The 15625-nt window shown below is 38.2% G+C and overlaps 1 protein-coding gene across 1 annotated transcript in view; it reads left to right on the top strand.

Moving 5' to 3' along the window:
* LOC144440087 (serine/threonine-protein kinase SIK3-like) overlaps positions 1-12937 on the top strand; it is a 72355-nt gene extending 59418 nt beyond the window's left edge. The window contains exons 6-13 of the mRNA XM_078129344.1: positions 208-440; positions 1105-1404; positions 2222-2515; positions 3078-3251; positions 3984-4093; positions 4740-5145; positions 5833-6964; positions 11405-12937. Coding sequence (XP_077985470.1) covers positions 208-440; positions 1105-1404; positions 2222-2515; positions 3078-3251; positions 3984-4093; positions 4740-5145; positions 5833-6964; positions 11405-12021 — 3266 coding nt within the window. The 3' untranslated portion in view covers positions 12022-12937. The remainder of the gene's footprint in view (positions 1-207; positions 441-1104; positions 1405-2221; positions 2516-3077; positions 3252-3983; positions 4094-4739; positions 5146-5832; positions 6965-11404) is intronic.
* The last annotated feature ends 2688 nt before the right edge of the window (positions 12938-15625 follow it).

The following is a 15625-nucleotide window of genomic DNA, read 5'->3' as shown; positions in this document are numbered from 1 at the left end:
TTTCAGAATGTGAACAGTATACAGGGGGTGTCTGTCTAATGATTATTTATTGTAAAATTGTTCTGTGTTTCAGAATGTGAACAGTATACAGGGGGTGTCTGTCTAATAATTATTTATTGTAAAATTGTTCTGTGTTTCAGAATGTGAACAGTATACAGGGGGTGTCTGTCTAATGATTATTTATTGTAAAATTGTTCTGTGTTTCAGAATGTGAACATCTCATAAAGAACATGTTGGTACTAGATCCTAACAAACGGTACAACATAGATCAGGTGACAACGCACAAGTGGTTCAAGATGGGGGAAGAGGACGTTGTGTTAGAACAGCTGATCTCAGACAGTAGGAATCAGTCTGACATAGAACACATAGATGAACCAATCAATGAACAGATCTTACAACATATGGTAAATATAGGCTTTGACAAAGAAAGGACTCTACAGGTAAGTCTTTTATTGGTCCTTCAGTGTCACATGATATGAAACAGATTGGGTGTGTGATTTGATTGGTCCTTTACTGTCACATGATGTGAATACAGATTGGGTGTGTGATTTGATTGGTCCTTTAACATCACATGATGTGAAAAAGATTTGGTGTGCAACTACATAACAGAAACATAAATATAATGGCTAACAACCATGAATATTCCCATAGCAACTGAAATAACTTCTGACGAAATGATTTCTTTGCAGCAGTAATTTTTTAAAAGCAACAACTATTGATATATGGATTATTTATTTATATATTTATCTTTATTTATTTATTTATCGGATAACCAACGGGAGCTAGTCCCATTTATTGGCTGCTTTGGTTCATTGTTAGTCCGGGAGGAAACCGGAGTACTCGGGGGAAACCTGCATTGTACGCTAGAGTCAAACTGAATGACAACACTCTTCTAATTTACAGCATGGTAAATTTAATCAAACTCTGAATGGGTTCGAACCCCAACCACAGTGGTAACAGGCAAGTGGTTTAACCACTCAGCCATCGACAGCCTCTAAATTGCCTCATATTGAGTTAAAGAATCATTTAGAGAAATATGATTGGTTTATGTTGGGTTTAAAAAGATTTACAGAAAGTTTTTTTTTGAAATTTTTTTGTTTTCAGTCACTAAATGTCAAAAGTTATGATCACCACTGTGCAGTGTATCACCTACTTCTTGACAAGCTCAAAAGACATCAGAAAATGTCCAAACCAAACCCAGCACTCCAGGAGTACTCGCAAAGTCTCCAACCGCTGTCAACTACTACAGGACCAAGTACAACCACCACCACAACCACCATTCCAGATACGACAACTACCAGTTTGTTTAACAGCATGCCTGATACCAGTCCTCTTTTGCATTTACCCAATACAACCATACCACAGGTTAACTTCATCAATGAAAACAATGAGTTTGTTATTCAGGTAAGTGATTGTCTTGAGAGTGTTTGAGAGTTTCAGAGAGACAGAGAGACTGAGAGAGAGAAAGAGAGAGAGAGCAAGAGAGAGAGAGAGAGAGAGAGAGAGAGAGAGAGAGAGAGAGAGAGAGAGAGAGAGAGAGAGAGAGAGAGAGAGAGAGAGAGAGAGAGAGAGAGAGAGAGAGAGAGAGAGAGAGAGAGAGAGAGAGCAAGAGAGAGAGAGAGAGAGAGAGAGAGAGAGAGAGAGAGAGACAGATAGATAGACAGATAGATAGACAGACAGACACCGCACCATGTCTGTAGCACTACTGAACCTAAGACAGACAGACACCGCACCATGTCTGTAGCACTACTACATCATTTCTCTGACATGCCAATACCAAACATGACACAAAGGTAACATATCATATGGGACATACATTGTATGCATGTGAATTTGTGTTTTGGTATATGCAAATTTGGCGGCCATATTTCTATGAAGACTTTTTTACAAATTTTACAACTACTTATAGCTTTATAGGCATTCATTTTACACAGGGGTACCACTAATAACTTGTGAGTAAAATATATACAGGGGGTGCCACTCTAATGTTTAATCTGAGTGAAACTCTTCTGTCTGTCTTTAAGAATGTGAACATAAGACAGGGGTGCGACTCTAATGTGTAATCTGAATGAAACTGTCTTGTCCATCTTTCATAATGTGAACACAAGACAGGGATGCCACTCTAATATGTAATCTGAATGAAACGGTCTTGTCCATCTTTCATAGTGTGAACACAAGACAGGGGGTGCCACACTTGATTATACATCTTTTATTTTTCCAGCCTTGTCTGTCACATGCTGACCTTGAAGATAGTGACGATATTGAGGAGCCCTCACCAGAAGCTTTAGCTAGATATTTGTCAATGAGGCGGCATACGTTAGGTGTTGCGGACCCCAGAACAGAAGTTCCCGAAGACCTACAGCTGAAATTAGCGCCACAGTTAGCAGTGAATAATCTTGGCGCCCCACATCATACCTTTGCACCGATGTTCCCGAACACCAACTTGCCAAACTTGCCGCAGAACTTACCTTTGGTGTCTGTACCCCATGATCCATCACAGCAATTGACGTACAAGGTAAACTTTTTGCCCCAATATTACAGTAACATGGCAAAGATGTACCCTGACAAGACATGTCTAAAATGTGTTCAACTAATCATCAAAGTGTTGACATAGACATTCACTGTTGTGACAAAGACCTACGAAACTGATGACATCAACAAAAGTTGCATTGACTCACCCACCAAAGTGATGACATAGACATTCACTGTTGTGACAAAGACCTACAAAACTGATGACATCAACAAAGTTGCATTGACCCACCCACCAAAGTGATGACATAGACATTCACTGTTGTGACAAAGACCTACAAAACTGATGACATCAACAAAAATTTGCTTTTGACCAATCCACTGAAATAATGATAGATGCATGTTTGCATTCTTTTGAAAAGAAAAATGGATTTTATCATTTTAATGATGCTGTGAAATTAGCATTTTTGTCCTACAGCACTATACATCTTGTCAAAATGTTGTAGGGAATCTTGAAATTTCCTCCCAGTATTTTCTTAATGTAACTCTTGTAGTGTATGTTGTAGAACTAACTGTACACAAATAATGTTCTGTATGTTTACACACAGGAACACAATTTACTGAGACCTCCAGTACTACAGTCTACAGCTCACAGTCACTTGAACCGAAGAGCATCCGATGGTGGTGCTAATATCCATTTACACATACAACAACTACAGAAACACTTCCTGTCTGGCAGGGGTAGTCAACCTGGTTCCAACCCACCTGATGTTGCTCAGCAAGTAAGAACACCCCTTACCTTACAATAGTCCATTCCTACTGATTCCTAGTGTCTGTTACCCAGACTCTTGCCTCTAGGGGCTCTACTACAAGACCACCTAGGTGATAGTATCTGTTACCCAGACTCTCACTTCTAGGGGCTCTACTACAAGACCACCTAGACAGCGTGTCTGTTACCCAGACTCTCACCTCTAGGGGCTCTACTACAAGACCACCTAGGTGATAGTATCTGTTACCCAGACTCTCACTTCTAGGGGCTCTACTACAAGACCACCTAGACAGCGTGTCTGTTACCCAGACTCTCACTTCTAGGGGGCTCTACTACAAAACCTCCTAGACAAGAGTATGGTGAAATTTAATCCCAAGTCTTATCCACTGAATCTCTCCAGAGCAATGCATTCTGGTGAATATTTCAAATCCTTTGTGATAGGTTTGTATGTCTCAAGCAACCAATACATCTTAATACAATATGTCTCCCTTCACTGTATGATATGAACACCCCTCCTTTCACAATGGTTCATCCCTACTAACTGGTCATGGTGCACTTCTTTTTTTTAATAATATCAATGAGGGAGTGTATTCTTTGTAATTGTTTGTGTCTCATCACAATTATGGTTTATAATATTTTATTTAACTTTGTGATTTTGCTTGTGCTGATTTGTAATGTTTTGCTTTTGTTCTATGTGTTTGTTTGTTTGTTTGTTAATTTGTTTGTTTGTTTGTGGTGTTTGAAGATTTCACCAGGCACATCTACTTTACCTCAGAGGATGTCTACAGTTGGTGTAACACCTGAAGAAAATGAAGACGATTCAGACCAAGAACCAGACCCTCTAGAGGTCGCAAGGTCAGTAATTCAGATCTACTCAAGGTCAAAGGTCAGTTCAGATGTCCTTAAGGTCAGTAGTGCAGAACCAATAGAGGTCTAAAGTCGGTAATTCAGCTCCTCTGGAGGTTACAAGGCCAGTTGTTCAGATCCTGTAGAGTTTAAAATTTCAGATCTACTAGAGGTCATAAGTTCAAGTGCGGAGTACAGACAATGGTGTTCTTGTTATTGTTTGGTGGTTCTCTTTCTTTCAATTTGAACATTGAGTGTTATATTGTAAGATGGATTCTGATTGGATACTCCTAATGTTAGGTTCGGGTAAACCTATGGTATTGTGTCAGATCTATGTAACGATTGCTCACAAAAGAACAAATGACAGTAAACATAACAGCCAAAAAGAAATTGTGAAGTGTACACTACATCAAATTTTAAGCAGATTGGATGTGGACAAAAAAAATCAATGTGATTGGATTTTTTGCACCATCCTGTGTGTACTTCTACACAAGTACGTTTGCCCACAGGTGATTCAACATTGTTCAGGGGTGTAGGATATTATGAGTAGGGTGTTATATATATAACAAAAACAGTTTCAAAAACCATTCCAGTCATAGCTAGTGCAGTTCTAAGTTAATACATATTGTCTTCCTTGCATAAATTACATCCCTAGGTACATGAGGAATAGGGGTAGGTTTACCAGACACACACTTGGAACTGGTGAAATGACTACTGAAGTAAGTGAAGAAGTGCAGCAGACATTAGCTCAACACCCCATCCATCGTAGAGGACGCCAGTCATACCCGGACCGAGGAAGCAAGAAAGAAATGAATAGCCTACATATTCCTAACGACCGTTTTCTTCGGAGGGCTTCCGATGGTTCACCATCTAGTATCCTTGCTTTTAGACTTCAGCAAGCTGGTTCCACAGGGGGTGGGCTTGGTTCTCAGAAGAGCTCATTGAAACAGCTACACAAGGAGTGCCAACAGTTGCAACAGAGGGTCGGTAATAACCTAGGTAAAGAACAGATGCAGTTCCAACAACATCAGCACATGTTGGACCAAGAGAAACTACATCAGGTAAGCATGTCTAATGAGGTCATAGACCCCTTAAAGTTAATAGACAATCTCACAATGTCATGCAAGCTCATTGAACAAACTTCATTCATTTGTGGAGTCATGATGATCAAATGGTTAGAGTGGCCGGCTTGGAATCTGTAGGTTGCAGGTTTGAGCCCCATCGCTGCCATTTGTTTCTGAGTGGCTAAAGTCCTTGGGCAAGATTTGAACCACGGCTGTGCCTCAGTCCACCCAGCTGTATAATTGGGGGACCTGGTAGGATAGGTGTATTCTAGCTTAAAGCAGGAGCTGGCCACCAATGTGGTTGTTATTAGCAACTCGATGTCCTTATCTTGAATAATGAAGAGCTACGAATAGTAATGGCTTTTCAGTATGAGAACCGAACAATCCCCAGTCTGATCATGTTTTGTCCTAAATTGTATATACATTTTATCATTTATATATCTCAACTTTCTGTAACAACACATGTATTCTCAAGACAGTCACATGTCCACACATACCAAATTTATTACCAAAATCACCAGCTGCTCATTGTTGTCATGGATTTTCATAGAGGAATCTCTGCATTGTTCACTGTACGCGTTCAATTTTGACCATAATCACAAAGGTAGGGGGCCTTTTATATGCCTCTGTCTTGCCTCTAAATACAAAATGTCTAATTTCTGATAATCATGATTTCTTTCAAAGCACCATCAGATGTTACAACGACAAGGAACTCCTCCATTACCGTCACCACCTAAACCAGCGTCACCAAACCCTGAAGCACAACATCTACACCAATATATCCAACGCCTCAAACTCCACAGAGACGCAAACAGTCCACCAAACTTTCTCATACAACAGAGTAGTAGTCGTGCCAGCCCACCTCCAGTGACCACCTTCCAGCATCTCCAACGTCAAAACACAAACTCTCCACCACCCGTGCTGACTCACCCGCAACCGCTCCAACCGAGCATTGTAACAGGTCAGGTCCCCTCAGGTCAGGCGAGTATAATAACAGGTCAGGGGTCACCAGGAGGTCACTCTAGTATCGTAACAGGGCAGGTGTCGTCAGTCGTGCAACCGAGTATCGTAACGGGACAAGTGCATGCTACAACTGAAACTCAAATGGGAGGACACATACCAGGACAATATAGTGTTCTTCCTAGTGATTCAAGGAGTACTGCTTTGCGGTTGAATCTATGTAATGTACGTCAGCCCCAACAGCAGTCCACTTCTTCTCCTCCTAATCATTCCATTAGCTTCCCACAGATGCAGTACGTAGAACCATTTACACAGACGCAATCTCTACCGCAGCATCACAGGCAACAACTTTTCCAACTCCACCAGCAGCACTCCGCAGACTCTCCCGTCACAACACCTCCCAGCTTTCCTCAGACCATCCCGAGCTTTTCCCAGCCGTTGCCTACGGAGAACACCATTCCTAATCCATATGCCAGCATTCCTTCCACAGTGCATGCACCAATTCCATGTTCAGCTATCCCGTCAGTGGCATCATCGTTTACACAGTCTATCCACCATGATATCCAATCTGCCTGGTTGAGTCAACATTCCCACGAAGACTCCATGGAATTACATCATCAAAATCCACCCCTGGAAAGAATACCACAGATATATCCCGATATGAATGAACCTGTTGTGGAGGACATACCACCTGAACCTCAAAGTCCCGGAGGAACACTGTCTGCAGTTCCTTTAAGTCAGCGATATCCTACCCCAAATCTTCGGAGTTATGGACGGTTAAACCTGGCTAGCATTCCTTCTAATGAAGAATTGGTTGGGAACAATGACAGAGAAAGAATGGATGGCTCAAACCAAGGTAAGCTCCTCAATTAAATAATTAATACCTATTTCACAAATGGTTTAATCCACTGAACAATAGTATGGGATGTTCCATTAGAAGAATATAGGGATCAAGAGAATAGGAATCACCCTTCAGTTTTATATCACATGTCAAAAATGGTTTGATCCTTTGAACAATACCAAGGAATGTTCCATTGTATGATTACAGGGATGAGAGGATACGATTAGCATGGGCTTTCAAAGCTTGCAGCAGATTTTGTGTAACATAATTTCTAGCAATTACATGTCTGTTTTTCATCTCAATCTCAAGTTGTGTTTTATTTGACATCTTACTTTGTTATTTTGTGTTCCTCTTTGTTTACTAACATGTTTTTTTATACTCAGAACCTTCCTACACACAAGCACTTTCTTCACTTTTTTCTGGAGCTCAGATTTTATTTCGTAAAAACTCAACAGAGCTGAAAATATAATGTTTCTGCTTTAAAAGTAGCGCCGTGCATCCTACCCCACCCTCATTTTGACATTCTGATGTAGTACATATCCTGAGAAAATGGAAGAGTTTTTCCGACTACGTTCTTTAAATTATGCAACTTTTATGAATTCACATCCAGAAAAAAATGTGGACGGGCCATTTATGTTTCATTTACTCGAGTAAATTAATACATAATAGTGATGTCATCATGACTTCCTGTTCCCACAATTCAAAGGGGGGCAATGACATCATGACTTCTAGATCATGACTTCCTGTTTCCTCCAAATTAGATCTGACATCCAATTTTTTTCAAAAAATAATCTTTAATGATAAAGTGAAATAGGAAATATAGATAAGAAAATCTTAAATGATGTTCAGTACCAAAAATTATTGTACGATTATTGCAAAAAAGGATGAAAATAGTGACAATATAGTACCGATACTGATGGTGGCTAACTCATTTTACGTGCAGGGCTACCAAACGACGATACTTGCTCGTATCTCCCGAAAGATGTGAAAGTCCTATGAGACAACAGGATAACCTTGGTCATGTACATGTAGAGTAGGTAATGGACTTTCACATTTACTTCTTCCCATCTTCTCTTTCCTGCGTTCCTACACAACATTACCGCATTACCTTTGGCTGCCACTTTTTGTCAAAACCAGTCATATATTGATGGAGAACAAAAGTTAGGTTGATTTTGTCTTAACCTAGTTGCCATATTAATGAGGATTGGGTATTTATTTTGGATTTTCAATTTTATAAAACAATTTTATCATGACTTCCTATTTGAAAAATCAATGTGAAACAACATATGCAAAGTTCTTGTTTGTAACTTAATAAATTACAAAAGATTAACAAATGTGTAAAATATTTGTTATTGTACATTTTATGAATCTTTTGGACTTGGCATATGTTGTTTCACATTGAGTTTTCAAGTAGGAAGCATGATAAAATTGTTTTATAAATTAAAAATCCAAAATAAATACCCAATCCTCATCCATATGAACACTCTAACTGAATTTCTCATGCTTAGGGGACTGAGAAAAAAACTTTTCTCAAACCCAGGCATCATACGATTTCTCTAAAATAAAGTTCTACAAATTTGCAAATCTGGCTAAGGAGAAGTCTGCTGTACACTGGAATGAGGCATCATGGGAGGAAAAAGAGTTAGGAGCTTCCAATTTCTTGAAACAATTGCCTTAGTGTTAATTAGGTAATGGTTTGCTGAAGTGTAGAGCAGGTGTCTTCTGAGTCAGACTTGAAAATTTTCATATTGCTGTTTTATTTAGAGAGTTATTATGATGTAGGGTTGGTAGAAATGAAAGTATCAGTTCCTAGGTGTAAGAAATGCAGGTATGGTGAAACTAGCCTCACTTGTGTTCTCCTTTAAGGTAACGCTTAATAAGTAGCAGCCATATTGGATTTGTCACTGTTCAGCCATATTGGATTTGTCACTGATCAGCCATATTGGATTTGTCAGTGGTCAGCCATATTGGTCACTGTTCAGCCATATTGGATTTGTCAGTGGTCAGCCATATTGGTCACTGTTCAGCCATATTGGATTTGTCAGTGGTCAGCCATATTGGTCACTGATCAGCCATATTGGATTTGTCAGTGGTCAGCCATATTGGTCACTGTTCAGCCATATTGGATTTGTCACTGTTCAGCCATATTGGATTTGTCAGTGATCAGCCATATTGGATTTGTCAGTGATCAGCCATATTGGATTTTTCACTGCTGTCAACAGATGAAAACATGAACATGAGTATTTCATTGTTGTTACTTAATCTATAACATGGGTGAGAAAGAATGAAATATCATCAATATATTATTAACACTATGTTTACGGTTCACTCGTCATTTTTGTTACCATAAAGTCCAAGATTATGGCACAAAATGCCATGAATATTCACACTTTGAAGTGACGAATGCTGCCATCTTCAAATCCAAGCAACCAATCAGAGATCAAATATGGCTGCCACTGATGGGTATCGCTGTGTAGGAGCTTACTTCCTTCCCCTCCCCAGTGATGCAAATGTCAAAACTTAACAATTCAAATCAAAATTGTGTATTTTGATGTACTATGGAGCAAACAGAAATTAGTCTTTTTTTCCTGGACGTTCTTGGGCTGGACACTGATGTGGTAAAATACTTATTGCAAGTGCCTACATTTTCATCAGTAACAGTTTACAAAAAGAAGGGTGCAAATTGAAAAATAATATGTCATTTCTTCTGAGATTACTGGCAAATCTTAACTTATTTTAACATTTGCATCACTGGTGTATTTCTTAAACTGTATTCTTTGACAGAGACAATCCTCATCTTTCTCACCATTGTTTTCCACACTGACCCACCTATCCTCGTAGTTCCTGTGGCCTGTTATGTAAATATGTATAATTCTGACCAATGGGAATTGTCAAATCAAGTGCATGTGTATTGTTTGGAATGTTCTATTTTTTTGTGGGGTAGGTCAAGTAGTGGATTTTCATGTGGTCCTTAATGTCAACCTTATCACAGCCTTTCATGTTTAATAGCTGTTTGTTTTGTCATCATGTGTTTCTATGGTAACAGAATGTTCTGAATTTATGTGATAATTGGACATGTGCAATTTTTAGTTACAGAAGATAATATTTTGTGAATTGTTTGCATGAATGAGTTTTGGTGTCATAAACAGAAATTATTGAATAGTGTAATGATCACGCTTCACCAGATGACAGTGTAACTTTTTTCCATTGGGGTATACCCTATTGCTGACAGACCTGATATACTGAGGACATTGTTTTCTGCAATTGGGGTACACCCTATTGCACAGAGCTGACCTGATGAGGACATTTTTTTCTGCAAATGTAGTATATACCCTATTGTAGACCTACCTAATGAGGGCATTGTTCTCTTCAATTAGGGTATACCCTATTGCAAACAACCACTATGAATTTAGTTGACAATTTTTGCGTAAATTAGGCAGACATCAAATTCATTGTCAAAAAATTATAGATAATTTTGTAGTCTGAAGTGTTGATGCATACGTGTCTTTGTTAGCCAATCTGACAAAAAATTTGATCAAGGAGAAGAATTAATTTGTACTGAATGTCTTTGTGGTCTCTTTTGTGGACATGTCCATCTTCTCTCATGGCAATAGGGTATACCCCAAATGAAGACAAGAGAGAGGACACGATTTTGAAGACAACCAAATACATTTGTTATATTTTATGCAGTCATAGTGTGTCTATAATGACACACATAAGTTTATCTGTAGATATAACATCGATTAAGACATTATATGTGTAAAAAAACTTTCTAAAAATGTTCTAGTTGAAGCCATTGTAGACTGTAATATACGTCGTGTTATTGCGCCCTCAGTGGTGCCTGATAGATCTGTTGACAGTTTCAAGATGCATCACGTCTCCGCATAGAATGCTAGTATGTATTGTGTACGTATAGCAGGGTTTGCCTGCTTCTACTCAGGGGAAAGGTTGTCACCTGACTGTACTCTGGATTTACCAGTAAAATCCTTCTCTGCCATCACTGCTGTTTAATCTTTGGTCTATCAAAATCACTCACAATTAAAGTCTTTCCATCATTTCATGATGAAAATTTTATCTCAAATGTAATAAAGACAAAACAAGTTTAAATGTAACAAAATGACATCATTTCACGCAGTGCATCTTGGAACTGGAAAATAGACCATAGCAGCATGACACGGCACATCGTATATTTCAGTGTACAACATTGTAGCTTCAAATTTTTTTTTAAATTTAGCAATTTTATACCTAGCAGTAAGTTATTGAGGAGAAATATTGAAATAGTTGAGAACATATTATCAGAATTGCAAGGTAAATAAATTGATGTATGATGTACCAAAATATATAAAAATTTGAAGCTTCCATTCCAAAATGTATAATTATAAAAAAAATCATTAATTATGCAAATCATGTAGATTTTCTCACATATTTTATTTTTTCTTCATTCTGTGTGTGTAGGTCTTTTCAACCTTACATTTAATATAACAGGCGGTGGTGGAAATGTGAGCTCCCAACCGAATCACCGTCGACACCATACCATTCAAAATAACACCGACGCTCTGCTACAAGTACAGGCTCAACTCCTTCGGCGTACTATTCCTGTTCCCGCGGGAGACTTAATGTACTATTTTAATGCAAACAACAACTGTGAGATGGGAAATAATGCATTTGTCCAAACAGGGAAATGCTTTCAAATGCAACCTAATGAAGGAATGCCACTTCTCATGCAGGGCTTAAATAACATGCAAAATCTCGCGAAAGATGACGCTAATTCGGAACTAAATCGCGAACCCATGACTTTGAAATATGCAAGGTCGTTCAGTTTGATGACAGCCAAGGATCTTCCGGATGTTGTACAGGAAATTCGTAGAACTCTGGATAACAGGGGGCCGTTGTTAACGTACCAGAACTCGGCAAATATGTTTTCCCTTGAGAATCAGGGTGTTCGTATGGAATTAGAAGTCTGCCAAGTACCAGGAATGGCTATTCATGGGGTGCGTCTACGCAAAGTAGCAGGTGACACTTGGCAGTACAGGAAACTCTGCAATGAACTTCTGGCAGGAATGAACCTCTGAGAGTAAAGTAAAGTGGATTTTACCCCCTATTGATTGTTAATAGAACAGTCCAGGTATAGAAATTGGTTAATACTATTGCTCAAAATAGGGGTCAAAGATGTGTCAGGTTTGTGTTTAGATGCACAGTACTATTGTATGACTGGCAACAACGATTTTATTCTGTGTCAACTTTTTCATTGCGCTGAAAAAAAAACCTTTTCAGTTGCATTGAGTGAATTGTGTGTGATAAATTGTACAGATTTTTGGCTGCTTTTGCTTTTAATTTGCAGTTTTTTATACGATTGAGAGTAAGGAAATTTGACTTGTGGAACACCTTGACAAATAGTGTTAGAAAATGTAGAAGAAAAGAAAACAAGTCTCCCCCACCCTTTTTTATCCTTTTGTCTTAACTCAATTGTGAAGTAAGTGTATATGAAAAAAGTATTAACTTCAGTACAGTGCAATGTTTTATTTAAAAAAATAATTTGTGTGTAGTTTTGTAACTGTTGATGGGGAGGGGGTATAGCAATGGGCTTCATCTATGTGTTTGTCAGCCATTTTTTCAAACCTATCACAAAAGTGATACTACAGGGGGCATATGCATTGTTTTGCTCCTGAATCTCATTTGTCTGAATGGTTACCATATTAGTCTCTCCATCCCTGTCTGTCTGTCTGTCTGTCTGTCTGTCTGTCTGTCTGTCTGTCTGTCGGCCATTTCTCGACGTGGTCAAAGATTTTCAAACATAGCACAAAGGTGATACTACATGAGGCATATGTAGCACTTTGTTTTGTTCCTGAATCAAATTTGTCTGAATGTTACGTTGCCATATTTATCTAAAAATGTTGAACAGTATCACAGCAATCATAATACAGTTAGACTCCGCTCAAGTGTCAAGACACACAATAATTTGAGACAATATTTTTGCAGAGAACAATTGTCTAACCTTTGACCTTTAAAAATCAAGTTCAAATTTTTGTCATCAGTTTCTTGCATGCCACTGATTATTCCATTAAAGCAAGATTGTGTTCTGTCAAAAACTGATACAAAGGTAGCATTTTAGATCCAACACATACACATGATTGTTTTTTGTTTTTGTTTTTTTTGTATCAACTATGGCTAAAAAGCAGCCATATTTGGTGTAAGAATGAATAGCTTGATCACGTCTCAGGAACAAGATAAACATTCTCTCTCTCTCTCTCTCTCTCTCTCTCTCTCTCTCTCTCTCTCTCTCTCTCTCTCTCTCTCTCTCTCTCTCTCTCTCTCTCCCTCCCTCTCTCTCTCTCTCTCTCTCTCTCTCTCTCTCTCTCTCTCTCTCTCTCTCTCTCTCTCTCTCTCTCTCTCTCTCTCTCTCTCTCTCTCTCTCTCTCTCTCTCTCTCTCTCTCTGTTTAGGATTTTAGGTAAATTAAGATTTGGTGATATTCTAATAAGTCTACCTTTGTGATGAACACTGATCTTTGAACTTTCTAGATCTTTCCATTTCTGTCATAAGTAAAATATTCCTTGCAAATGAGAGATGCAATGAAGTCTTGAAATATGTCCGACATCTTTCAAAATATGGCCGACATCTTTCAAAATATGGCCGACATCTTTCAAACTCGGTACAAAAGTAACGCAGGAGTCTTTAATATAGCTTTATAGAAGCGTGTGTAGTTGTGGGGGCTGTGTCTCCAAGAAGACTTGTTAGCTTTGCTTGTATTCATATGATCCTCCTTACAAAGTGATGTTTGTGGAGTATATAGCTGTGATCACGATGTCATCATTTTTACGACGTACAACTCTGTTTCATATTGTTACTGTTCAGTCATGTCTATTTGCTTAGATTTATTTGTTATTCATTTTATTTTATACTGTTTTTTATGTTCATGATTCAATTCCTTTGCTGTTGTCATGACAATGTTGAAGAAAGAAGCACAGAGGAGCACAATGTGACAATTTTGTAATTCAGCAAGGAAAGAAAGCACTTCTCAGAAAAAAACAAAAGATTATGTAGTTTGGCCACTGGGGGCGCTGTTTGAAGTTCCCACTTGATTTGAAATGAGAGTATGAAAGGGTCTTTTCATAGAGCTTCCGAGTTCTTTTACATGCATTGTGTTGAGTGAAAATTTCATCCCTGATTTTCCTGAAGATGGGACAATTAACTTTTTGAGAAGTAACTGGAGTATGTATTTTACATGTATTTTTTTTTTCTGTCCAAGAATATAAGTAGTCATGCGAATACTTGTCACAGTCAAAAAGTAGAACATATGTGTTGTCAGTTCTCATTTTGACTTTTTGTGTGCATGGAAAATAGAATGTTGAAATGAAATGAAGAGACCAAATTACAACAAAAAGTCGACAGACCTTTTATGCATGATAGCTTTCTGTGTCAAAAGTGACGATATAGTTTTTTGGGTCCTGTGTGAAATTTGTAAACACGATTAATCTAACTCAACTAAGTAGACTTAGTCTCCTCAGTAGGAGGATTAAAAGCTCAGTTGTTATCCATATTTGGGTAAATCGATGAATATTCATCACATGCTAATTTGCCAACAGAAAAATGATATATTATTGGTTTACGTTTGTATGTTTGCTTACTATGTTACCAAATATGGAAATGATAACTAACTACTCAGTTTTTGTTATCCATATTTGGGTAGATTGATGAATATTCATTACATGCTAATTTGTAAAGAGAAAAATGAGATATTATTGGTTTACGTTTGTATGGCTGCTTATTCTTTTGCCAAATATGGAAATGATAACTGTAACTACTCCTTGACAGTACTGAAGACCCTCTAAACCATGTCAAATGTGAATATTGTTTAAATTTCTGAAAAGTGAATATTTTTGTACAGTCCGTTTTTAGATATTTATAACCTGTCTTGTAAATTATAGTGTAGTTTGTAAACTTTGTAGTAGTGAGATTAACATTTAGCGCTTTTTCGGTCACATTATTTTGGTGTAATCACAGGTATGTGTAACTCAGTTGTTGGAATTTTTTTTTTAGCTCATCTATCATCTAACTAACTTGGCAATGTGATGTAGGGAGCCATACTGTCTGTCTGTCTGTCTGTCTGTCTGTCTGTCTGTCTGTCTGTCTGTCTGTAACTGTGTACTTGTGTGATGTTTTCATAACTGTATCAGCATGTCTTGCTAGCGAAAATACTACTTTAGATAAACGCATGCCAGTGAAGGCGATATCACAATTTATTGACTGCCCGGGGGCTGGCAAACTTGATCAAAATTTTGATGATGCCCAAACCAAGGCTAGGGCATCCACAGATTTTGGTAAAGAATGCTAGCCAGGGGCAGGGGGTAGGCATGGTGAATTTCAAAATTTCACTATGTAGATAACCTGTGATTATTTGTAGCAACTTAGGTGGCCCTACTATTCATTTGTTTTCATCTTTAGTTAACTTGACTGTCAAATTGCAGTGGCGTTGATTTCATATGCATGTGACCCCTGAGAATAACAGTTTTGTTTTGGTTCACAGAACAGAGGCATAGTGGTTGGAATGACTGCATAGAGCAATTTTGCAGGCAGTAGTTTATTTAAGGTCATGTGACTAGATTCTGACCAATGACAGCTTGTGTAATAAATGCAGATATGTGGTGTCCTGAAGTGTTCTTGGGTAAAAATGAAA

The sequence above is a fragment of the Glandiceps talaboti genome, chromosome 9, assembly GCF_964340395.1.
Source record: "Glandiceps talaboti chromosome 9, keGlaTala1.1, whole genome shotgun sequence".
NCBI classification, from domain to species: domain Eukaryota; kingdom Metazoa; phylum Hemichordata; class Enteropneusta; family Spengelidae; genus Glandiceps; species Glandiceps talaboti.
The sequence above is the reverse complement of the archived record's forward strand: the minus strand, read 5'-3'. Positions and strand labels throughout refer to the sequence as shown.